This window comes from Camelus bactrianus, chromosome 15 (assembly GCF_048773025.1).
Source record: "Camelus bactrianus isolate YW-2024 breed Bactrian camel chromosome 15, ASM4877302v1, whole genome shotgun sequence".
Lineage (NCBI taxonomy): Eukaryota > Metazoa > Chordata > Mammalia > Artiodactyla > Camelidae > Camelus > Camelus bactrianus.
Window position 1 is genome coordinate 28,697,852 of NC_133553.1, and position 25,863 is coordinate 28,723,714.

General features: G+C 49.1%; 1 protein-coding gene across 16 annotated transcripts in view; it reads right to left on the reverse strand.

Moving 5' to 3' along the window:
* The window catches only part of LOC123614968 (uncharacterized), a 501,406-nt gene that overhangs the window by 185,450 nt on the left and 290,093 nt on the right, over positions 1-25,863 (reverse strand). For all 16 annotated transcript variants that reach the window (XR_006722484.2, XR_012499259.1, XR_012499260.1 and 13 more), the window contains one exon: positions 1,916-2,110. Coding sequence is in view for 3 of the 16 variants with exons in the window: in XM_045511900.2 (XP_045367856.2) it covers positions 1,916-2,110 (195 nt within the window). In the remaining 13 variants the exon portion in view is untranslated. The remainder of the gene's footprint in view (positions 1-1,915; positions 2,111-25,863) is intronic.

The following is a 25,863-nucleotide window of genomic DNA, read 5'->3' on the forward strand; positions in this document are numbered from 1 at the left end:
GTGATTGGTCAAAGAATATTTTGGTTGATGTATTTCCCCACTTTCCCACTAGGAAGAATGGAGTCGATGAGACTCTAGAAAGAGGAAAGAATTGAAAACTTCCATAATTCGATAATCAAAACCCACGTGAAATATCAGATACATGCCAGGGGCGAAAAATGGGATCACAGATAACCAATTCATCAACAGCCTCCACAGAAAGATGTCTAAGGGCTGCACACACGAAGTGCTGGCCTGGGTCGTTCCTCCTGCACCCTCCCATCCCAGTGCCTCCCCTGGAAGAGCTGGCAGAGATTCTCCAAAGCTGTCAACACGAGGAGGGTACGCAGTTTCATCTCGGTTTTTCACCAGAAGAACACCCGTGACACTGCCATCTGCTCAGCAATACGGCGTCCCAGGCACCAGGGGCCCTGTTCAGGATGGGAAACTGGGTACAGGGCCATTTCCTCTTGACGCCTCAGAACTCATCTCCCCTCTACAACAGTAAGGACAGACAAGCCGGTCTATCAGGGGCCCAGCGAGCATGGCTGCAAATACTTGTTCTCAGTCATTCTGAGACTCCAAGTGCATTAGGGAGTAACTGAACCCAGTCTGCTTGAGCAACTGCTTCTGCAAAACCCAATTCCATGAGGTTGTTAATGGTGAGAAGAGACTTTCGCGTCATCAGAAACCAGCAGAGGACATGCCGATTTCTGCTCGTCGGAGGAAACAAGCATGTTGGGAAATACGGTTCTCCCAAAAGGGCAGATGGGCAGATTCCCCACCCTCCCCTCCCTTCCCTACCCCGTCAGAGACAAAGGGGACAGAGAAAACACTTGAGCCAGCCAGGTTAGGAGAGGTGACACATGGAGGAGAGATGGATAAGATACCATCTCCAGCTTTGAAGGTGTGCCCTTTGGATGCTCCCCGTCCCTTTGTTTGTTTGTTTGTCTTCTGAATGCAGGGATGTTTGGGGAAGCCTGATGCCATTTTGCCAAAAGGAAACTAGGAGATTTCTGAAAAGACAGCCCAAGGTCTAAATGCTAGCTTCTCCACTGATCCTCTGCCCACCTTTCAACAGAACAGTTTAATCCCTTTAAATCTGTTTCCTCATCTTCTTAGAAGGGAACATTTAAAAGGTGCTTAATCTCACTGAGTTATTGCAATGGGAGCAGGTTGAGACTCGTCGCAGCATAGAAGCATCCTACACTGTGGAACTGCAGAGCCAAAGCCAGCCTTCGGTCCATCACACCCATTTTAACACTCTGCATGCCTGGAAACTAAAACCCGTGGTGGGAAAGGGACTTGGCTAAGTTCTCCCTGCCAGAAAGATTCCATATTGGGTACTGCCTCCTGCCCATATCTGCTAGACATACAGGGGAGAGTTGAAAAATAAAACTTCTCCGCCTTGCCAGGGGCTGAGAGTCTCACTGTGGCGACTGAAGAGGGTGGGGCTTAGGGCAGGGGCAGGACTGGCCAGTGGCGAGCATCACAGAAACTCTGACAGGTGACACCCCTACCCCAGCCAATGACAGCTCCACTCTGACCTGCAGTGACCCTGGGTCTGCATGACTCCAGCTGCCCCCTGCTGCTGGGCATCTGAGTGGCCCATCATCCCAGCCTCTCAGACCCCAGCCACCCCTTCTGAAGGAAAGAGATGGCGGCAGAGCTGATGGAGCAGCGGTTTCAGCATCTCCCCTGCAAATGGGCAGGTCTGCATCTCTGCACCGGGGCAGCCCCCTCTCCCTGCTCCAGGAAGCTCCGTGGACATATTTGTTTACTCCATTTGCCGCGATGTAGTTTGCATAATATTGAATCTGGAAAGGACACTGCATCCACTGACAGGAGTTTTCCCAGCTGGAAGAAAAGAAAGAAAGGAAAGAAAGAAACCAGCTTTACATTTCTTACATTTTGGAGTAAAAATAAAGACACTCACACCATGTGTCAGGCTCTCCGATGGATGGTTCTCGGGTTGGGGAAGGCCATGTCTGTGGTCAGGCCATGCTCCCAGATCCAAAGTATTGTTGGCCGGCTCTTTTGTAAACATTGTTGGCAGCTCCAGGGATCGCTCTTTTGGTAAAAAGGATGTGCTGGAACGAAACGTGGGCCTCCAGCCAAGACACATTTCTTCCTATAAAACAGAAAAAAATGCATGTGTCACTATGCAAGAAGCCAAGCCTCTTCAAGAGTGGAGGCGTCCTCCTTCTCAGCATCCCAGGAGGATGAGGGGAACAAGGCTGAGCCGGGCTTTGACCTGAGATGCCTGGTAGGGAGCAAAGAGCTGAGGGTGAACACCAGCCCCCATGGCCCCGGCCAGGCTTTCCATCAGGTGCCGTCTGCCAGCTTGCTTATAGCCTCAGGTTGGTCGAAATGCCTAGCTCAGATGCAAGGTATAATGAGCCCCTTCCAAATTCGTAAAAGCAAAGATGCAAAGCACACAGTCAGGGGAAGGGGAAGGAAGCCCAGGAGGGGTGTTCACAGACCTTGGGCAGCCACGCTCCTGGATACTTTCTTCTCACTCACACCCCTCCCATCACAGACCCCTCTAGCCTTCGTGGGAGGCGCCAGGGAGCTGCACACAAACACTGCTCTTCCAAACATCATTCCACACCTGTCACGATCCCCCAGGCCCTCCTACTCAGAGTGGGGTCCTCAGGGCACATCAGCCTCACAGGAGGTTGGTTAGAGATGCAGAATCATGATGCCCAGATGTTTCACAGGCACAATGGAAGTTTGAGAGGCACTGCCTGGGGGCTTCCTGGAGCATCCCCAAAATTGGACACACATGCCTCCTTCAAGGTCCTGTCAGCCGAGAAGGATGGACAGTTGATAAATTATGAGGTGATAAATTCTCCTCCCTCTCACAGCACCCCCAGGTCACAGCCTGGGTTTGGGTAAAAGGCACTTTGAACTCTAGATCCCACTGCCCCCAGGACTCCAGCTATCCCAGCAGTGGGGGGGGGGGCATCTGCTCACACTCTCCCCCCAACTTCCTGGGAGAGGGAAAAACGTAGAGCTTAATTTCAGGATGATTTAAGACATCAAATGAGAGTAAATAATCAGATCTGGGGTTCTTCATTGTGATTTTTTCATCCTTTAGCCAGAGTTTGGCTTGACCTGCTGTAGGGACAAAGGAGTCAAGTCCCATACAGCCTGAGCGAAGTCTGAAATGGAGGGTAGTTGTGTCCCATGGGTGGACATCAGCTGCACATGTCACACTGCAGGAGCACTGGCCCAGCATGGAGCCCGATTCTGTCTCATCACTTGGCTCTTCCAATGCTGTTGCTCTTGTCTGGTCACTGAATCTGGAGAATTTGTGAGCTCATTCCTGGGCAATTCACCAAGCTCTGCAGATGACTCAACACCAAACTCCCATCGGGAGCAAAGTCGTCCTGCTCACCAGCAAGGCTTGCAAACCCGGATCCTCCCTGAACATCTAACACGATGGCAACACAGCCACCCAGTTCCCCATGATAACTAAATACAATCACATACCCATAGAGCTTTTTCGGGAGAAGCTGCGGCTACGTCTCTCTCCTGGTTTTGGCCCCCAGGACCTGCTGCATAAATACTGCGAGATTCTCACCTTGTATGATGGGTTTAGCACCTGGAAATGTTTGTTCTGCCACGGTAGCCGGTGCTCAGTGCTCACACCTTGTAGGAACGACGGGAACAGAACTGTATTTACTTTTAACCTGCTATGGCTGTGTGCTGTAGAGCGTTTCTGCTTGGCATCACACACATAGATTACACACTGCGGTTCTGTCCCATGACATCCAGTTGAAACGAAAGCCAGGCAGAGAAGGGGACTTGGCCAACTTCACTGTCCAAGTTTTGTTTTGTTTTTAAGGGCTGCAGCAGTCAGAGGGCTGCAGCTATTTAAAAATGTTTTTCAGATTAAAATTACTATAGCAGATTACATTGTAAGAAACTGTGTGGCTTTGATTACCATGTTTTTTGGTGTGTTAAGGCAGACCCAGGATGACTTTCTGAGGAGAATCCTGGCCTTACCCACAGGTGCCTCCTGGCTTCTCTCCAAAAGAAGATACAAGAGCTTTCTGTTCAGGCAGGAGCTCTTGTACGGTGACACAATTTTGACAAGAGTGTGTTAATCTTACTCCCACCTTGGGCGACTATTAAAACATAAGGTTTTACACCTACCCACTTCCCCGCAACAGAGAATATTTGCACTCTCAGTAGTTGTCAGGGAATGTAACCTTGAACTCAGTGTCACTCAAACCTTTCAGTTCCTCTTGGTTGAGAGGAATTGTGTTTAGAGAGTATTTCCCAAAGGGCCCTGTATTGGTTAAAGTAATACTAGCTACTCTAACAGGCAAATCCGGAATTCTCAACAGCTTGACAAATTAGAATTGGGTTCCTCATTCATCTCACAGCCCAGTGAAGGTTTTCCGGCTGGGGGTCCTTCCACCAGACCTTCTGTAGCCCAGACTTCTTCCTTCCTGTGGCCCCCCTTCCTCTGGGTCCTCATAGCCATGTCCTTTCAGCCAGCAGTTGGGGAAAGGGGTAATGGAGAGAATGTATTTACTTCCCAACCACTTCAACTCGGGAGTGACACACATCACTTCTGCTCAAGCTCAGTGTCAAGGCCACACCCAGCTGCAAAGGCATCTGGGAAAAAGTGCTCATGTGCCCAGGATGGAAGGAAGCTGGCACTGGTAAACTCAAAGTAGTCCCTGCTATGGAAATGCATTGTTCTAAATCCCTTAAATTGACCCAGATTAAGCCAGTTCACCCAAGAGCTGAGTATCTGGAGAGCATCAGGCAGGCTCTGCAGAATAGCCTCTACAGCACAGCAAGGAGGGGTGCCCTCCGTCCAGAGACAAGAGAGAAACACTCGGTGGGTGGGAAGACGGAAGAGGATTTCATACCGATGTATGCAAGGTGCTGCTGAGGTCGGCTGCTGGGGCCTGATGGAGTTTCTTTTCAAGGCAGAATCCAAGAGGAACGTCACTCTGAGGATGTGACACAGTTTTGGTGTCACTGGTATGTTTCCCACTTGGCTTTGTCCAGTGTCCTCGCATCTCTGCACTACAGTGTGATTTTGTGCCAGCTCCGCTCCTGTGTGTTTTTATGTGCTGGGCTAGGACTCATGTCACTCACCACACTTTCCTTTGCCTTGGCTGTTAGAAAGCTTGAACTCAGATCGCTGCAGCCCCTCTCGAGCAAATATGTGAGACATTAAGGGATGTATATTTTGAACCAACATCATACTTGGTTCCATTTATCTTTTCTAATCTTCCTTCTCCTGTGCCTCATTTTTGGGGAGTTTTTTTGTTTTTTGTTTTTTTTTTTTGGAGTTTTTAATGTCATCTTGCCATAATCCAACTATATTTGTAAACTGCATCCAGTCCATTTGAGGAATTCAAGTAAATAAGTAAATAATGGGATTATCAGCAAAATACAAGAGCAGCAATGATGCAGGAGCTACTAGAGACAGTTGGGGGCAGACACTTGCTTTTTCCCTTTTCCTCTTGCCGAGATCTTGGTGTTCTGGGTGGGGCTGCTTCACTCACGGTGTCTCTTAGTGAGCACATCTCTTCGCTGGGCTCTGTGCAGCTCTCAGTTGTGGCAGCCTTCAAGAAGGCTCCCTCCCAGTTCTTAGAGCACTCACACGCTCACAGAGGTGCCTTCTCTGGTTTCTGAAGGGGATGGTAATCTCAGGTCGCTCTCTTTTGTAAAGAATGACAGGGGTCATGGATGCCCTCCCACGGGGCTTCTTCTTGTGTCCTTGCATCCAGTGCACCTTCATACCAGTGATCACCCTAATAGACCAGCCCCCAACACTCTTCTGACTTCCATGGGCAAGTTAGTCAAGGGGCAGCACAGCTCACTGTGAAAAGCAAGTCTCAGAGAAGCACTACCCACAAAACAAACAAACAAAACCAAATGAAAACAGATTCATAGATACAGAGAACAAACTGGTGGTTGCCAGAAGGGAGAGGGGTTGATGGGGTGGGAGAAATAGGTGAAGGGTCTTAAGAGGTGCAAACCTCCAGTTATATAGTAAGTCACAGGGATGTAATACACTTAAGGAATATTGTCACTAGCATTGCAATAACTTTGTATGAGGACGGTTGGTTACGAGACTTACTGTGGAACCCATTACCTAGTGTCTGCAAACATCAAATCATGGTCTAGTACACCTGAAACTAACATGATATTGCGTGTCAACTACATTGTAATACAGAGAGAGAGAGGAGCACTGCCCAGCATGGTAGCCACTTGCTCTATGTGGCCACAAAACACTTGAGGCGAGGCGAGTCTGAGCTGAGATGTGCTGTAAGCATAAAGTGCATGCTGAATTCTGAAGACTTGGCATAAAAGAAAGAAGACAAATATCACATTAATAACTTATAATACTGAACAGGGGTTGTCATCTAATCTGTCACCTCTGAGTCTCCAGATAGGCACTTGCCTGTAACGGCTTGGCCTGGTGCTCTGGAAGAGCCTGGGATTCATGTTAAAAGGGAGAAACTGGGGATTCTAGACCTCAGCCTACAAGTTTTAGTCCTTTGTCTGATGCACTCAGCTCTGAGACTCAGCCCAGAGAACAAAGACTTCAAGGTATCATCCACCTATCATGTGGGCTTTGTTTTCAAGGACAAAAAAAATTTATTAACTTAAGGGGAAAAGTCATTTTGGGATTTTTCTTTAGTAAAATTAAATATTACCTGGAGCAACTTATCTTTCTCAAGGACAGAAGTTCAATTGCCCACCCTGGGCCCTATGAACAGCAACGAAGATAAAAATATTTTCTTGTTCAGAGATTATTTCAGTTATCACGGGCACTAAATAGATGGCAAATGAGCAACTGGTTTACCAATGTTTGTTCATGAAGCCTGAATCTGTTGCTTAAGAGAATCTGGGAGAAGCTGTTGAGGAAATAAAGGACCAGTGGGTGGAAATGTTTTAAGTACACATGGTAACGCTGATGCCTGGCTCATGGAGAACATATGGAAGAGCAGGACCTCAAACCACGTGAGCAGGTGCATCTGAGAATCCATACGCTTGCATCACCGATCTACGTCCCTTATGCTGGTGAGCTGGGAAGAGCCCGCATTTGCCCTGCAGCCAGAAGATCTTGAACTGCCAAGAGGCCCCAAGGCCTACTCCTTGTATCCTGCCTGGCTCCACATCCCCCCATCAAACTTTTGCCAATTTAACCCTTAAGCATCTAGCCTCCCGCTCTGGGAAGCACAGCGCAGCACAAGCACATGTCCTCACCCTGAGCCCACAGCTCAGGCCAACAACCTAGTGCTGCTTATCGTGCACATATAATACGGATGCTTCTCTTGTCATTTCTGTCCTTTTGATCCTCTTGATCCCCCAATTTCTCAATAACAACCCTCAATGACTCCTGACTCCAGGAAATCAATCCTCCAGTCCCCAGAGGGGGCAAAGACCCCGCCACAAGCAAAGGAATTTATAGAAGGATTCAGTAGAAGCCGCAAATGATTCACTTACGGTCATAAGAAAACCATTCATTCATCAGCAGTGACTCATCCAAAGGAATTTAGAGAGTCAATGAACTTGCGTGGAGAAAATGTCTACCCTTATTTTCACTAACCTCTAACTGAACTACAACATTTCCTTCAACTGCAAATGTGGGCAATAAACTGAAGTAGTTTAAGCAATGCCTATGATTTCTCAAAAGCAGAAATCAGATATTGTAGTATATTATGATTGTTGCAGATTTCTCAACATATTAGTTATTTCAGACATTTGTCAGTTATTCAACCCATAAGGAGATCATGCTCTTCAATGAGTTAATAAAGAAGCACATATATGACTGTCCCACACATCTGTTTTATTTATATGTTGATAACTATATGTCAATACAATTCATTTCCTTTGTAATCCCATAAATTTTATTTTGTGCCTTTAAACATGCTAAGAATGATTCCCACCCTAGTCCGGGCTGCTGTAACAAGATACCACGGACTGAATGGCTTAAACAGCAAAGGTTCATTTCTCACGGTTCTGGAGGCTGAGAAGTGCAAGATCAAGACAGTGTCTGGTGAGGAAGCTCCTGCAGATAGCCACCTTCTTGTTGTACCTCACCTCGCAGAGACAGCGCCTCTCTCTCCTAGCTCTTCTCATTAGGGCACTAATCCCATTCATGAGGGCTCCACCCTAATAATCTCCCAAAGGCCCACCTGCAAATACCATAACATGGGGGATTCAACATATGAGCTTGGAGGACACAAACATTCAGTCCAGAGCACGTTCATAGATGCCAAAAGAGTCTATGGGGAAGAGGGAAAAGCTGGTTTGCCCCGCCCCCACCACCATGACCCCTGGGAAGCATGCCCCCGCCACAAAGACCCCTGTCAGCCACAGTGTCGTCAATTATAGCTCTCGAGGCACCTTACAGATCTGAATTCTCCTAGTTCCTCAAGAGGTGATAAATACCCACATTCACAGCCAAAGCCAGAAGCTTAAAAATTTAGACGCAGCTTAGGGGCAGGAAGGGGATGGTGGGCAGGACTGAGAGGCCAGGAGAGCTGGGCTCTGGGGCTCCTCAGGGTCCATGTCTCTGGAAGCAGAGCAGAGTGGCCTCCACCCCAACTCTGAAGGCCCAGCTAGGCCATGCACAGAGGTAGAAGTCAGGGTGGGGGGTGGGGTGCTGCCGCAAGACCACCTCCTCGGAGTCTAAGTCCAGCCCAAAATATGTCTCTAGCCGTGAGGCACCTGCTGATTCCAGACCCACGGGGCAGCACTTCCAACCCTCTCAGGGAAGGAAGAGAAAACTCTTTTGTGAACATAATTCTAAACTGGGTGAGAGATAGTGGGAGCCGCTCAATTCCCTACCCCTCACACTAATTACACAGTGCTCTGGGTTAATTAATTCGTAGGAGCGGACCATATCGCTGAGTGTACATTTTTTTTCTGGGTTTCAACTGCTCTACTTCTCAAGTTGAAATTACTTTGCTGCAACTTTTCTTTCTTTCTCTCACCTTTAACGCTGTGTGTTTGCATGTTTTCCTTTTGCAGTTTGGGAAAAAAAAATTAAAAAGGGGGGAAAAAAAAGAAAGGTTATTTGATCCTTTGAAGAGAGAAATCCTGCTCATGGATTTTCTGCATTGAATTCATTGGAGAGAAAAGAGCGATTGAGTGAACAGAATGGGAAAGGGAGGACAAAGAAGGGTACTGGCAGCTTTGATCTCCTCCAGGTGGAGGCAGGGTAGCATCCCAGGGCAGGCGGGCCCCCTAAGCCCTTGGAGACCCTTCCAGAGCCAGGCCACACCCACCTCATTGGAGAACTCTAGGCTACAGGTTCTTCCTTCAGCCCAGAAGAAGGGAGCATGAGACTGAGCCAGAAATGCTCGTGCCTCCCCTCCTGGTGCTCACCGCCTCAGGCACTTTGATCAGAGGAATAAAAGCTGAGAACTAAGAAATCATTCTGAGCGCAAGCTGAGAGAGGCAGAGCTGGTAAGCCAGGGAAATACTCTTTGTAACATGAGCTTGTATTTCTTCCTTCATCTCTAGGCATAAGGAGGGGAGGCAAAATGCATGGTCATACTAGGTGAGAAATGCTCGGAGCTTCTGGGTCAGCTCAAGGGCTCACTCTAGCCTGAGAACGAGAAAACACCCAACATCTAACTCAGGGCAGGCAGTGAGCAGAAAGCACACAGACTGGTATGGCTGGTCCCCACTGCAGGGCTCTCTGGAAATTTCCTTCTGATTTTGGGCAGAGCCAAGATGTCAAGGGGCTGTGAGTCCCACAGGTCAGAAATTAGGACTCAGTTCAGTTCCATTTGAAAAACAAAATCCTTAGCACTTAATAGGTGCTATGCATTGTGCTAGGGAAAATCGGAGCCGAAAGATGAATGGGAGATGGGGTGCCCAGTACACTGATCATAGCTAATTGATGAGTGCTATGACTGTATTCACAAGGTCCAGGACAGAAAAGAGGAAGTGGGAACGATTAACTGGGACAAGTGACGTCTGGGAAGGCTTCACCCCAGAGGTGTTAGGTAAGTTGGGTTTTAACAAATGAATAGGAAGGAAACATGGCAGGAAAACAATCTTCTATATAGAGAAAACACATGCAAAGACACAGAAACGCGAAACCTCAGGGTGTGCTCAGCAGTTAATCTGGCTGCAGCCCCGCGTCTGGGGAAGTGGGGTGTCTTCATAGATGAGACTGTGGGAAGGTCACAAAAGACCCATGCCCCACCAAGCCCAGCTCTCTGGGGTTACCCCTGGTGGAGTGCTTTTAAGCAAGAAAGTAACATGATTAGCAGTGGGCGAGTATGTGAGTGTGCTATGCCCATGCGTCCTGACTGCAAGGGTGTAAAATAGAGCGATTTCCTCTTTGGACAGGCTGATTTTAAGGCACCTCCAGAGGCCCACACAGGAAAGAGCAGCGGGAGAGATATTTCTGTAGCTCAGGTGGGGAATCTGTGCTGAAGATGCCGATCTGAGCGCTGCCCAGCTAGTGGTGGTGGTTGAAATTATAAAGAGGAAGAAACAGACACGAGGCCACAACCTCTGGATCCTGGTTCCGCCGAGTGGCTCTCTGCTTTAGAAATTCCTAGAATGTCAAACTGGAAGGGTTCATAGAGAGAGATTAGCCCTCACCCCTCATTTTGCAGGTGGGAGGCTGAAGGCTGGTCACCCAACTCCTCTGCCTCAGCCTCAGCCTGCCTGCCCACTGCATCTCAAATGGACCAAAGGTGGGAGGACAAGAGGGAGACAGAAAGGATGGAGGTGGCAAAGGTCAAATTTAGAGGGAGCCAGTCCCTCCCATCATTTAGAGGGATGACCAAGAAGATGAGGGGGAGACAGAAGACATTCAGCAGAGCCCGGTCAGGCAGCAGGATGAGAAGGGGAGGTAGGTTCCCTTTTCTCCACCTAATCAACTCTCCCCCAGCTCAAATGCCATCTCTTCCTTGAAGGCATCCCCACAAGCAGAGCCCAGGGTGACCTCTCTCTGCCCTAACCTACACGGGTCCTTCTCTCATGGTGCACCCACATTGAGCCATAAATCGGAATTACCTGTGTGCATGTCTCACACTGCTCTTGACTGTGGACAGTGGGTGGGCGTCATCATCTGAATCCCCACAACTGAGTGGGGGCTCCGTGGACCAGGGCTGGAGGGCTCGATGCTCTCTGGGAGGACACGAGAGAGCAAGGCCGGCAGGGCCAGATCCATGGGTGAAACATGAGTAGGCAGACAAGGAAAGTGAGATCAGAGCTCCCAAGGAGGGGGCCCAGCCCGGCCGCCACCGCCCGCCTGAGTATCAGGCTGAAGCAAACCCGAGAGATCCGACAGCAATCACACCAGCGCTGGCAGAGGCAGGACGGGATGATCTAACAGGTATTTTCCAGGCTTCATGTGTGTTATCCCCAAACAAAATGACAAGTGCTTCCAAGCAGCTCCTCTCTGGTTATGAGCACTATAATTAAGACCTCAGTCTGCACAGAGAGGGTGGGGAAGCCAACTACAGCCCAGCAGAGCTGCCTGGCTGAGTCAGTGCAGAGTCCCAGCCTCAGACTGCTGGCCTTCGGACTCAGGGCAGGGGACCCGGCCTGGCCTACGAGAGCTCCCAGTTCACTCAAGACCCCAGGGAGTCAAGGAGGAGGCGGGGGGCTAGGAGAGGGAGGGCAAGATTCCAGCCCCTGTTCTGCCATGAAATGGGGGTCCCTTCTCATCTTGAGCCTCCAGTTTTCACCTGCTCTCCCCACCTGGCTACTCTCCACTCCACGTGAGCCTGGGTCCCCCTGTGATCTCCTGACTGAGGCTAGTCCAGAGCTTCAGACAGCAGCCATTGCTCTGGCAGGCATGGGACGTTCCCTTAGGACCCCAGCAGTGCCCAGAGCCTCCTCACAGCCAGCCCAGGTCTGCTCACAGGCGGCTTGGGGAACATATGTCTGGATCCCACCAGGGGCATTCGGTAAGCTTCCTCTCCCAGACCCAGTGTGGAGCCCAGGCTGGAGGTGATGACTCTTGGGACAGGGACACTGAGCACTGGGTCAGGTCCCCTCCACTCCAAAATTTTAAGAGCCCCTGCCAGGCTGCAGCAAGCCAAAGGACCCAGACTAGTCAGATCCTCAGAGCGGTCCTGGTGCCTCAACCTCCCCATGCTGTCTCTGTTGGTTTCCAGGGACCCAGACCTGCCTGGGGCCTCTTGGCTGCACTGTAATGACTCGGCACACCAAGGTCCCCCAGCCCCCATCCTGGCTGGTCTTCCAGGAATAGATCGTGTGCATCTTCTCTAGCCCTGGGCTAACCCCAGCTTTTCCTACCAATTGTCCCCCAGGTTCTGCCTGATTTGGGCTGGTTAAGTCCAAGCCAGACTCAGGGAAGGCAGAGACAGAAACAGAGATGGGGCGGGGGCGTATGGCAGTCAGAGCATGAGATTCAACATCTGGAGAGAGTCCCTGGGCACTCAGCTCTCCTCTCCCCATCCTGGAAAGTGGCCACATTCACAGAGCAGCGAAACGGAAGGCTGCGGGTCCAGCCAAAACTTAGAAAAACAGGCTCAGATGGAGGAAGTTGGAGCACAGGCATCAAGTCCCGTGGCTCTTCCTCCCTCTCTGCGTCCATCCCCTCTCCACCCCACAATCACTGCTCAGGATCGCAGATGCCTTCTTGCTCCAACACAACACTACTGCACCTGCCAGAGGGACCTTTATAGAGTGGCCTCTTCCCGATGTCACCCGCCAGCTGCAAACCACGAGGCGCTCCCCACGCGTGGGAGATAAAACCAGCTTAGCTTGTTCTCGCCTCTCAAGGCCGTTCCTAAACTACGTCTGTCTCATCCCTCACCTCCTCCTCTCCCGCACGCTGCTCCCCAGCGAGCTGGGGAGTTCTACCCCAGACTTCCTACCCCAGACTTCCTTCTGCCCTTCCAAAATTCCCCCAATGCCACTTCCTCAAGGCCCAGCCCGGCCTTCCCTCTGCCAGGAAGCTTGCCCTGACCTGGCCAGGTCACTCCACCGCCCAGAACTCTCCCCAGCCCTTGAACTCTGCCCCTTGGGCCCCGCTCACATGGGCTTGGGAACTGTGGTCCCCAACTCCGTCCTCCTCCCAGTCTACCACCTGCCCTTTAACAGTGGGGGGAGGCTGTGGGGAGGGCTGTTGCCAAGGGGGGAGTCTTGGACCGCCCTTACTATGCCCAAGGATTGCCACCGCTCTCTGACCAGAGACAGCCCGCAGAGGGGACCCTGCACCCTCTTGTCCGCATTTTCTCCACCTTCTGACACAATGTTTATTTATTGTGTGCTTATGTCTTCCTTCCCTTCCCCCCACCAAAAAAAAAAAAAAAAAAAAACCAATACTATCTCTATGAGGGGAGAATTGTCTGGTTTTGTTCACAGCTCTCTCCTGTGTCCAGAACAGTCTCTAGCCCATGGAAGGCTCTCTATAAACGTTTGTTGAACGAATGAATGAGTGAATGAATGAATGAATACAATCACAAGGACCAGCCAGGCATCCCCAGGTAGGTGGATTCTTTCAATGTGAAGCCCTTGGAGAAACCTGAGCTGAGGTAGGGTCCCTGGCCTGGGGGTCAGGTCGCCGGAAACCCGGCAGGAGCAACTCTTCACATCCCCGACCTCGGTCTTCCCACTGGTAAAATGAGGGGCTGAGCGGTGGCCACGGCCCTGGCCGCCGAGCGCTGCCCACCTGCGGGGATGCCGCCGGCCTTGCCCGAGCACCTGCAGCCCAGCGGGCTCTAATTAGGGGCCGGTCTCATCACTTTCATAATTTAATTCTCTCTGGTCAACACCACTTTAATTACGGGCCTCTCGGCCATTTCCCCCCACCTCGTGCCTACGTGGCAAAGGCTCCTTCTTGAATGAAGAAGGCAGCCGACGGGTGAGGCCGGAGTGCCCGCTGCCCGAGGGCTGAGGGGCGGGCACTGCACGCACAGAGCGGCCACAGCAGCATGGGGAAGGCCTGCTTCTCCACGGACTCGGCAGAGGCCCCCGGCTGGGCCTCCTGCCCCAGCCCTCACCCCCACCGCACTCACCTCCTCCCCACGGGTCCCCCCCCAGACCGGGGTTGCTGGCCTTTTGTTTCTGTGCCCAGTGGGAGGGGCCGCAAGCAAGATCCGGATCCCAGGGGTGGGTTTGCCCCCACAAGGGTGCAGGGAAGGGTCGAGAAGCTCAGTCTGAACTTGCCTGTCCATCACTCACTGTCTTCCCAGGGGACACGGACATCCCGCCCACCCGAGGGACTGGAATGTTTTAAATCTAGGCTAGAGGTTTACATTGCTATTTCTACTGTGAATCCAGCGTGCTTGCCAGATCAACAAACTGAAACTTCTTTCCAAAAAGCACTGTCCTAGGAGGAGGCAGCCCTCCACACACCATCTGTGAGTGGGAGGGACCAGAGCTGAAGCCTCCAAGGCCGCGCAGCAGGATTTGACTCGGCAAGAGGAGGGAGGCTGGAGAGGACTGGGGCAGGATGAAAGGTCTGAACAAGGCTCCAGGGAAACACCTTTCTGAGTTGGAAGATCCTTGACCCCCGGCTGCAGCAGTCTCCCGGAAGGTCCACACTGGTGCATAACGGACTTCTCAGGGGACCTGGCCCACACGTTAGGCTGGAGAAAAGGACACGGTGTCAAGGCCAAAGAGGCAGGTTAGGGGGAGTGTTAGCATGTGCAGAGATGCTCGAAACCAGACCGCCTGAGTCCCGACCTAGCTGGACCACCACCTGCTGGCTAGGTAGGCAGGCAGTTTCTCAACATCTCTCCTCATCTGAAAATGGGACTAACAAATGCACCTCGTAAGGTTGCTATTATGCGTCGAATTATGAATAAAGTCTTAGGCCAGTGCCTGGGACAGAATGAGCACTCAGTAGATGTTTGCTATCATCATCATCATCATCATCATCATCATCATCATTATTACTACTATTATTCTATATTCCTCCCAAGCACTACCGCCCCACCATCACTCATGACATCCCAAATTATCAACATATGGAGCCTCAACATATGTCCTCTGGCCTCCTCTGAACTCCTCCTCTATAGAAATTCTGCAGCTCTCTCTGAAGGGCCACGTTCTAGTTCCCACAGCAGCAGAACCCCCAGGCTCTGTCTGAGGTCCCCACTATCCTGTAATTGTGAAAAATTACAAGGCAGCCCATCAGAAGATAAATCCATCAGCCTCACAGAAGAGGAGACGTCCCCCTAGAGGACACCCCTTTGGAAGTAAGTAGACAGCAGCTCTGGGGACAGACAAGGTGGATCTGGCTCCTCACTGGGAATGCAGAGTCCTTCCTTGGCCTCCTGGGAGCTGCTCTGATCATCCATTTCCTCTCTACCTCCCCCGTTGCCATCTCTTCCTTCTCTGCAGAAGCTGAGGTTGGAGCACCACACCTAAAGCACCAGCGGTCTGTCCAGACCAATCAAGAATCTGCCTCTTATGGGGGAGACCTACTACCCATCTTCAGCCTCTGGTTCAGACAACGATTTCAACTGCCAAAAAAAAAAAAAAAAATCATGCAAATCGAGGCCAAATTGAAAATCTGTTCCTCACTTCCTCTGGTGCCTAGGGTCCTTCGTTGGGGAATTTTTAAATGGCTCAGCTCATCTGAAGCCAAGGAAGAGAGAGGAGACAGATGGAGTCATGCATTTTTACAGAGATTCTTAAGAACCGTCCTTGTGGAAATCCTCTCTGCCCATCCATGTTGCAGTGGGGAAGTCTCATTCCATGACCTACTCTTACTAAAGACATTTCTCCCCCCACCTGACAGCTCGGGCACATTTCTGAGGGACTCACTTACACAGTGGCCTTCAGGAGGGATGTTTCTCACTCAGCTAACTTGGAAATATCCAAGGCTTGCTTGCCAATAAAGCAATCTTTTTGCTGCATGCAAGAGCATCAGCTTTAACAAGAAAATGTCCACTGGTAGAGAGACTTCTTGTCAATTAAAATCAACTCCATGCAAGACATGAAAACACTGGCAGTGATCCAGGCTCCACCCAACACACTTGTCACATGTCTTCAAGGAAGGTTCAGTTTAAAGAGTCCCTGTGATTCCCTTTGCATGAGTCTTTCTAAGTAGAGTCTTATGGGCATGGAACTTGGTTGCAGAATTTGACTCAACATTTAGCCTTCAAATATCCTGCGAATGGAGCCTGGTTTTTAAAAGCCACCCTTAGACTATGGACTATGATCACTCAGCAAAGCCCCAGGTCTTCTCAGGGTGGTGGCCTGGGTTCTCCAGAGAGACACAAGGATCTAAGTAGATATACAGAGAGAAAGGGGGATTTATTTTAAGGAATTGACTCCTGGGAGTGTGGGGGGTTGGCAAGTCTGAAATCTGTAAGGCAGGCTGGTAGGCTGATAATTAAGAGTTGACATTTCAGTCTTGAGTCTGAATTCTGCAGGGCAGCAGGCTGGAAACACAGGCAGGCTGTCAATGGTACAGTCTACAGTCTTGAAGAGAATCCCTTCCTCTTCTGAAAACCTCCAGTCTTAAGGCCTTAACTGATGGGGTGAGGCCCACCCACATTATGGACAGCAATCTGCTTTACTCAGAGTCTACTGATTTACACTTTGATCACATCTGAAAAATACCTTTATAGCAACATCTAAACTGGTATTTGACCAAACAGCTGGGCACCATAGCTAAGCCAGGATAACACATAAATTAACCATCAGACACAGCATTCTCTGTCTGCTCTCCAGCCATCCCACTTAGCCAATCTGCCCACCTGTACCTCTGGCAGTGCCTGCTTCCTTCTCCACGGGCTTACATGCTCATCATCAGCAATCTGCTCTATCAAGCTGCCTCTCCTCTTCCCACTGAAAAGCACCCCCACCCCATCCCATCTCTGGCCTCTTCCTCCTCCAAGACCCAGCTCCAGTCCTACTTTCTTGATGGAGTCTTCCCTGGCCTTTCTAGACCACATGTGTCTCCCTCAGAACTCCTGAATCCTCCACTGTCCAAAGTATAAACCCAGCCCTTGATCACACACCTCCTGAACTCCTCCCTTTCCTAGCTCCTTCCTGAATTAAGAAACCAGCTCATGAATCTCCACTTCCCACCTAGGGAGGGCTGGGAAGATTAAAATGGATACAAACATCCATCTGGTGGGGATTTTTCTCTGCAAAGAAAGTACAACAATGGTAAACATTGGATTAAAAAAAAAAAAACAGGAAAAGCAAAGAAACTCTGGAGGTCTTTCTGTTTGAAATAAGCTAAAAACAAAAGTTGGGAGGGGAGGGTTGGTTGAAGAAGGTGATCTCATTGCAGATAAATACATCCTACGGCTTCTGCCATAGCCAATCTGTGAAAACGTGAGATATCCTGGCCCTACAACAGGGATTGCTTCTGCGATGGGGTTTCCGGCAGGCATCGGGACCACATTAAAGGAGGACCGAGTGATTCACTCTACAGAGACCTCTCCAGACAGATGAGTTCAAAGTTCTGCTTTTAATCGATTCAGCGTGTGACATCACTGGCAGCATTTCCTCCGAAGATAAGGGCAGCATGGATTATCAGATAGGAAGTACGGGCAGCCCTGAGGAAGGAGGAGCCCACTGCCAGAGCAAAGGGGCCGAAACTGGCTGCGGGTGGGGGTGGGGTGCTGGCTGCTGCTTTGCCAGGATGAACACAACCCCCAGCTCAAGTTCCAACCCTGGCAGTCAGAAGGGCCCAGGGCGTCCCCTCCGTGAGCCGGCCACCAGCTTGTGGGGAGGAGGGGAGAAGAACGAGATCGTCAAAGACCTAGGGCATTTCCGAAAGGCAGAGTGTGGCAACTCTCAGTGTCTGCTCCATCTCGATTAACTTATTAATATTGCTGAGTATGAAAAAGTGTCTAACCCTGTGCTGAGTGCTATGGATGTAACAGACAGCCCTGAGCCCTGCCTGTAGGGGGCGCCCGTTCCAGCAGGGAAGAAAGCCATTGAGAAATCAGGATGATCACACATAGTTTATAAAGGGCCACGTGACATAATGGGAGTGGGAGGCTTTTCCTTGCCAGGGTGAGCCAGGGTGTGGGGGTGGGGGGTGTGGATTTTATGAACGATTTGTTCATCTATAAATAGAAGGCTTCCAACACTGCCTTTTCTCCTTAGCTCTTCCTGTCCTGGTCAACTTCTAGATGCTCCACTCAGCCTGGGGAGGGCAGATACCAGATCTTAGATGAGATTAGAGGCCCCTCCGATATGCTTCTGTTATGATCGGTGATACCCACTCACCTTCCACCATCACCACCCATGGAAACTCTCATGCTGTATTTTAACTGCTTGTTTCATTGCCAGTTTCATCCACCAAACAGTAAGCTCCTTGCAGGCAGGGGCGTGTCAGTCTCATTCACAATTTTACCCTCAGAGCCCACAGTTAGCAGGGCACATAGCGGGCCCCAACTTTGAGTGCAGTCTGCTTAATGTGCATTTAGAGAAACTTCGCTAATGATGATAGCTGGCGTTGTTCAAACAGGCATTATGTGTCAGACACTGCTAAGTATTTGGCAAACATTGACTCATTTAGTCCTTGCGATAATCTTTTGAGTTTGGCATTATTATACCCATTATGCAAATAAGGGACCTGAAGCTCAGAGAAACTAAGTAATCTGCCCAAGGTTACACAGTCTGGGACTTGATTCAAACTCAGAACTGTCCTTGATCCCCACAGATGCTGGCCTGAGGTCCCCTGGAGCAGAATCATGTTCTCTGTGAGCATGTGAGGAGAGGGAACTGCTTCTGGCCACATGAGGGAAAGATCCTCGCAGCTTTGGGTGCCCAATGGACACATCTGCAAGGAAGGCAAATGGTTCGCACTTGTCAGAATCTAAAGCTCCCAGTGGTGGGGATCCTAAGCTCACAGCATCCTCTGTGAGGTTAAAGCAGGTACCAGACTCTATGAGGCTTCTCCAGGAAGAAGAGAGACGCCTGAGGAAGAACCTGGGAAAGCAGGGGAAGTGTCCAGGATCAATGCTCTTAGGTTCTTGGAGTCTCTCTCGGGTTCATCTGGGCTTCTCACTGAAACTCAGGGTCTGCTGTATACAGGAAGCCTCAGAGCTAGTCTCATCCAGGGCTGGACCTGGGGCAGGAAGCAGAGGGATAGGAAGAAAGCTTGTCACTGTGAGGTTGGGGCACAAACTAACACGGACAAGGGGCACAAACTAACACGGACAAAAAGCACAGGCACAGAAGGGGCGAGTGACATGCCTGCTGTCACATCACACGCTGTGAGTGGGATGCGCTAAACCATCCCAGGCTGATCTGGCTGTGGCGGGATCCTTCTCCCTAAAGAGCCCCTTCCGCCTGCTGCTACTCCCTCGTGGAAAATTAAGAGAGGAGCTTGTCATAACCGAAAGAAAGAAAAGTAGCTGCTCATTTCATCATGAAAACTCCTGCAAGCCTATGGCAAATGGTCTCGATTCCTTCCTTCCACCTGATTTATACCGAAGCCATTGTTCACCCTGATGGTGCTCAATATATCACCAGAATGAACACCATGCATTTTGGTATTTCACCCTCCAAAGCCTCATAGAAAAATGGATGCTAATGAAGAGACCTTCCCTGCTTTCCTAAGAAGACTATCACCTCTGATAATACAGAGTGCTTCAGCGGGTCAATAAATGCAATAAATCAATGCAATTTATTAAATACAACAAGCACTTTCCCAGGGAAGTGCTCAGAAAGAGTCCAGAACAGCACATCACCAGCACTCAGAATAGGAAGAGGTTCCAGTAGCTACTTATTATAAACAAAGTTTCAACAAATACCTCAAGAGAGATTTAAAGCCAGGAACAGTGACGTTCATAATCACCCCATCCCAATCCCCAGCAAAGCTGTCCCTGTGGGAATCCTCACCTGTGCTTTTTAGGCAGAATCCAATTTACCATCCTTTCTACAGAAACACTCGGCTCAGCTCCTGGGACAGAGCGAGCAAATGTTCACGTGAACAAGGACAAGTTCCACTGTGCACAGGAGAGCACGAGTGAGGTGAGATTGAGCACACTGGGTCTCAAGAACATGGGAACTGATCCTTGAATCTGCCTGTTCTCTGCCCAAAGAAGGAGCAGAGAATGGCCCCCCAACCAAGGTATGAAAGTTGTCCCAAAGGAGAGCCCACATCCGAACCCTGGTCCTGACATGTAGACAGAGCTGGCTTAACAAGTCATGGGAGTAGGCAGACCTACTTCCTCTGTCTGCTTCCTCCGCAAGCAAGAGTTCCTAGAACAGCCCCTGCACTGATGGAGATGAGATCACACCTCTCCCCAACGAAGGCTGGGACTGCCACTTCCTCACCGCAGCTCCAGGTCTAGTTTTATCTCTCTCCACTCGAAAGCCACTGAGGAGGGAAGGGCCACAGCAGGGCTGCTGTGGGGTCACAGTTCAGGCTGCAGACACCCAGGGCCTGGTCCTGGGCTCCTCCCTAGGCAGGGAGCTTTTGTTAAAACACTGACCCTCCAAGTCATCCACCCATCCATCTACCAACTCATCCATCCATCCACTGGCCCATCCATCCATCCATCCCCCAAATGGCTGCTGAAGGCTTCACCACATTCAAGGCTCTGTGGGGTTGCAGAGGGTCTCTCAAGGATCCAGAGTGTACAACAGATGATAAAATCGCCTGCTGACCAGCCATGTGATGGAAACAGGCTGAGCTCTGGAAGCCACTACACCTGGGTCCTCAGGTCAGCTGTGTCTCTGGGTAAGTTGTGAAACCTCTCAGTGTTTCCAGTGCCAAACCTAGAAAACAGGGATAAGAACAGGATACCAAAGAGGTTCTTTGTGAGGATTAAATGAGACAATGGAGAATTCCTAAAGGGTGATAAGGCCCACTATCAGTAGTAGAGGAAATAATTTTAGTTGGAGCAGGGGCAAACTTTTATCTAATATCTTTCAGCAAAACAAACAAACAAAAAAAACTATCAAACTCAATTTCAAAAATATTATTACTTAAGATAAATCTAAAATTTAAACTAAGTTTACACAGAGTTAAAAAGGTATTTGTAATACACGTTACCAACAAAGGGCTTATAGCCAGAATATACAAGGAATTTCTACAGATCAATAAAAAGATGACAAAATAGATGAAATGGTACAACCACTGGAAAGCCTATCTGACACTCCTTCCTAGAGTTGAACATCATGTCTCATAACCCAGCAATTATACTCCTAAATATATGGTCAGCATATATGTACTTTAATAAATATGTATGAAAAGGTTAATACTACCATTATTCATAATAGCCAAAAATGAGAAACAACACAAAGGTCCATAAACAGCAGAAAAAAATAAGTAAACAACAACAACAGCAGAATAAATACACAAGGGTGCTGTATTCGTGCAATGGAATACTACACAGCAGGGGAAAAGAAATAAACCCAGCTATGTGCAACGACAGAGAGATCCCCTCAAACACAATCCTGAAGTATAGGTCAGACGCACACGGAAACATACACACTGTCTGACCCTACGTGTTTAACGAGCAGACACTGGCAAACCAAACAACAGAGTGTGAGAGGCAGAATGGGGCACCTCTAGAGAAGCAGGAGTGCAGCATGAGGAAGGTTTCTGAGGCTCTTGCCCTGTTCTGTTTCTTGACATTTCGTGATTATTTATTAATTTATACATCTATGCTTTGTGCACTTTTCAATATGTTATACTCAACTTTTTTAAGTTTTACAAAGTCTTTAAATATTAAGTAAATACATAGGTGCATGATTGTAGCAAAACTGGGGGGATAATAATGTCTAAAGATGGGAAAACATTGAGGTAATGGAACTAACAGACCTTCACAAGGTACAGATCTTATTCTGTGCACTTTAAGCCAATTGTCTCATTTAATTGTCAACACTTTCAGGAGGTAGGTAATACTCTAAGCCCTCATTTTACAGATGGGAACTCTAAGGCATAGAGAAGTTAAGCTACTTGCTTAAGGTCACCCAGCTAGTAAGCAGTAAAGCTAAGATTACAAGCCAGGCAATCAAGTACAGAATGATGGTCGCACTCTGGACCATCGCCCCAGGCTGTCCTCATGCAAAGGGCCAGCACGAAAACTAACACACAGTCTTGCTCATTCTGTGCTGGACTCTTAAATAAATAATAGTCTTTCCTCTTGATTCCCTATGGTCTGCTCAGGGAGCCTTCCCCTCATCCATCAGTCCTCTCCCAATTTATTTTTATGTTAAACTTTTGAGACTCCTCACCGTCCTCCCCCAAATTTTGTGTCTCTATTTCAAGATGTCTAGTGAAACACTGCCTACTTGGGGTCTAGGGGATATCAAAGGCACAACAGCACAATCTTTTGAAAAATAAAATAGCCAGGCTGATATCCATGGTATGTTAACCGCGAGGGCAGAAGGCGGGTTTGGCTTTGCCTGAGGAGGGCTGTCCGGGGAGACCACCTAAAGATTTCCAGTTTAAGGGCTGAGGAGTTGATGTGTGCTCTCGGGCTTTCCCTAGATCCTGCAGGGGCACGGGCACTGACTGTGGCCAGATCACAGGGAAAGCCTGCTGTGAACAGCAGGCTTCTTCACCTCCTAGAAGGGAGCCCGAGATGGATGATACAAGTGCATTCAGAATGAAGCAGGGAGGAAAATGGCTCACAAATATTGGAAAAAGTAAGGAGATGCTCCCAGGGTCCCAAGGCTTGAGGATGTTGTTCTGAAATAGATTTAAGATGCATGTGCTCTCGGGAAGCAATCCTGGCCGATTTGTCATCTGAAGACAGCTATTCTGGCTCTGAATGTCTATACAATCCTTTTGGTGCTAAAGTCATTTGTAATCATGCAGCAGCCTGTTTAATTATAACTAATGGATGTCCTCATGCTCAGTGACATGCTGTTGGAAATCCCCCGCCCCCAGCTGAAAATATCCACAGAGATGCAACGAAGAGGCCGGCAAGGAAGCAACTATGCTCAGGGAGACCCGAGTTCCTATAGTTGAGGTCCCATTTGCATGAAGAAGTTTCAGCAAAGAAATTCCCCCCACCCCAGGGAGACCTGTGTGGACAGCTCCAGCCTTTCAGGCCGTGGGGACCAGACGGGGCGTCCTACTTGTGAGCGGCCATCTCTGAAAGCTTGATGATGGGGGCAGAGCCCCCCTCTCCAGGCCTCCTACAGAGGATGTGATTTACATGCGCATTATTAATGAGCTGCATCCTCAAGTTATTCTGGCTGCATGTGGAGCTTAGAGGACTTGGGAGCACAACTTGGCAGGCAAGAGAGGCATTAAAATACAGCACTCCCCCAGCTGGTTTTAAAAAATATATAATATGAAAGAAGAAATCAGAGAGTGTGAGGCGGGGGTAGGGGGCAGTAGCAAAAATGGGTTGGAAAGAGTAAAATGAGGAAAAGAAAACTTTAAAATAGTTTTTAAAAGAAATACATATATATTTGGCTCCATTTCTCTTCCGCTCTGTTCCTCCCAGCCTCGGGGCCACTCTCCGGCCAGGAAGGCTCTCCTGCTCTTCTGTCTGCTCACCCCCTGCCGGCCTTGCAGGGCTAACCCGGCTTTTTCTACTCATTCTCCGTTGCCTTCCCCAGATCTCAGAGCACTTTTCCTCCTAGAAATTCCTTCCTAGTAGCCATTTGGCACTTCATTCATTTAATTATTCATCAAAACAGGTATGGATCCCTTGCCATGAAGTCACTGTGGCAGACGCTAATCTCAGGTCTTAGATAAGGCAGTTTTGCCCATGGGTATCTTGTCTTGTTCAAGAGACTGAGTTCCTGAGAGGAGGAAGCACAGAGGCTTAGCGGCCACATGGCCCAAGGCCTGGCACGTGTTGGCCCTGCAGGGAATTGCCTGCTGGGTGACCAAATTGGACTCAGCATGCTGGAGAGTAGCTTTGCTTGCTCTTTGCCGAAGACCCTTGATGACAGGATGCTGTCAATAGCATCACTACCTGTCTTCCTAGAGGGCAGCTGGGAGCAGAGGACACAGCCTTCAAGAGGAAGGTTTTTGGATGCTAACCCAGCTTTTGCTTGTGGTTGGATAGAACCCCTGAAGGGCTGAAGCCCCAAACATTATCCTAGGTCTCCTGTCTGGGGACTCAACATCCAAAGAACAGAGACAGTGATAGTGGTGGGGGGTGAAGGGAGGATCTACTGATGGCTGAAGACAGCTGGTTGCTCTCAGAGAGGAACAGACATGTATTAGTGAACAAGAATGGACCATAAAAGACTCTGAGCAATGAGGAGCTTTATGGGAAGATGGGAGGGAGGTAGAGGTAGAGGCTTGGGCTCTGTCCTGTCCTCAGAAAGAAAAGTCATGGAAGGTAAAGCAATGGAAGGAATCAATTCCTGACCTCAATAGAAAGGACAGGGTTACTTCAACCCAAATTCAGGGGAAGAGTCCCGAAACCCAGCTCACTCTTGTTCCCGAGGGAGCCCTGTCTCATATAGTCATGCACCAGCCTCGCTCCCCTCCACGTGCAGAATTTTCAGCTAAGCCCCATCCCTGGAACTTCCCTGGTTATAAACACAAACAAGAAGAAATCCTGTCATTTTTAAAGGTTCTCACAACCATGATTATAATGCTTCACTTACTAAAAGATTTCACATTAGAACGTATAAAATCAATTTTCCCGGATCAAAATGTTTTCCAGAGGTTTCCATGATGCATCAATTACTCTTCAAGCTGCAATGTGAGCTAGGCTGAGTCAGCCATAATTTGACCTGGAATTTAGGATGCTGACCCAGGCTCACCAGGGGCTCCAACTGCAGAGGCCTCGGTTTCTGATGCTTTTGAGTCAGTCTGAGCTCCTGGAACCCACTCCTGGCAGAAAAGCAAGCCAGAGATCCCCCTGACAAAGGCAAGACAATACCATGGGCAACTTCTTCACAAAGGAATGAAGCAAAATGCAGTTTCGGCCTAAATTTCTCACCATCTCAAGAGATAGCCCAGGCTTTGAGATTCGGGCTGATGAAAAATACTGTTTCCTACACGCTCCCTGCTGAACAAGATTTCCATAGCACTCACTCCTCCACCTTAGGAGGAAGGGGGAAGCTGGCTGTGTTGTTCCTCCTGCAAGATGTGACAAAACAGCAGTTTTCTGGCCAAGGAAGCACTAACTGGGAGACCTTAGACCTTAGCCCTCATTCCCCCCTCAATCACTATATGGATCTGTGATGGAAGTGTCCCTCTACTTGAAGACACTTTGTTCCCAACCCCAAAAGGTAGTTACTTTCTCCAAGAGAAAACTTTGGCCAGCACATCACTGCATCAGTAAGTGGATCAGAATGAGAGTCGATTCAGGGTACAGCTGTTTTGAGTCAGGCTCTCCTGGTTACATCTGACAAACATCAGCTACTCGAAGCACAGGCTGGAGTCTAGATTCTTATATCCAGCAAAAAGCACCAATCTCCCTTTCCTTTGATGAGAATCTTGGTTGTGTGCCCAGTACCATGCTGTGTGATGGAGGGGCTTGCCATTCTCTTCCACTCTTTCCCTAAATGGAGAGATACCACAATGGCTCAGATCTGTCAACTTGTCCTCGTCTGTCCTGGAAAGGTTGCAGTCAGGGTTAAATAATGGGTGATTACAGAGGGGCTTTCTCATTGACATGAGAATTAATATTAATGCAATTATAGGTTGCTGGCTTTGGTGTTCTGCTGACAGGCATCAGCATTTAAACACTATCACTTGACAAAAATAAAAGCATCCTACAACGGCTTCAACAGTAACGTCAAGAGGCAGAAATGCGCAAAGGACTCTACTGGGTACCATTTTTGCAAGACTCTTCTAAGAACTAGAGTAGAGGGGAGAGAAACCACAACTCTCCCAGTTGAAAATGTTTGTTCCCATAAAAGGTAAAAGTTGATTTATTTTTATGAAATACTACGAATATGCTCCTAAAGTCACTGAATTCCTCAGCTACCTCGCCCCAAATCATTGCTTTATGGAGCTTTTAAGGCCTTCAAAATACAGCACTGTAGCTA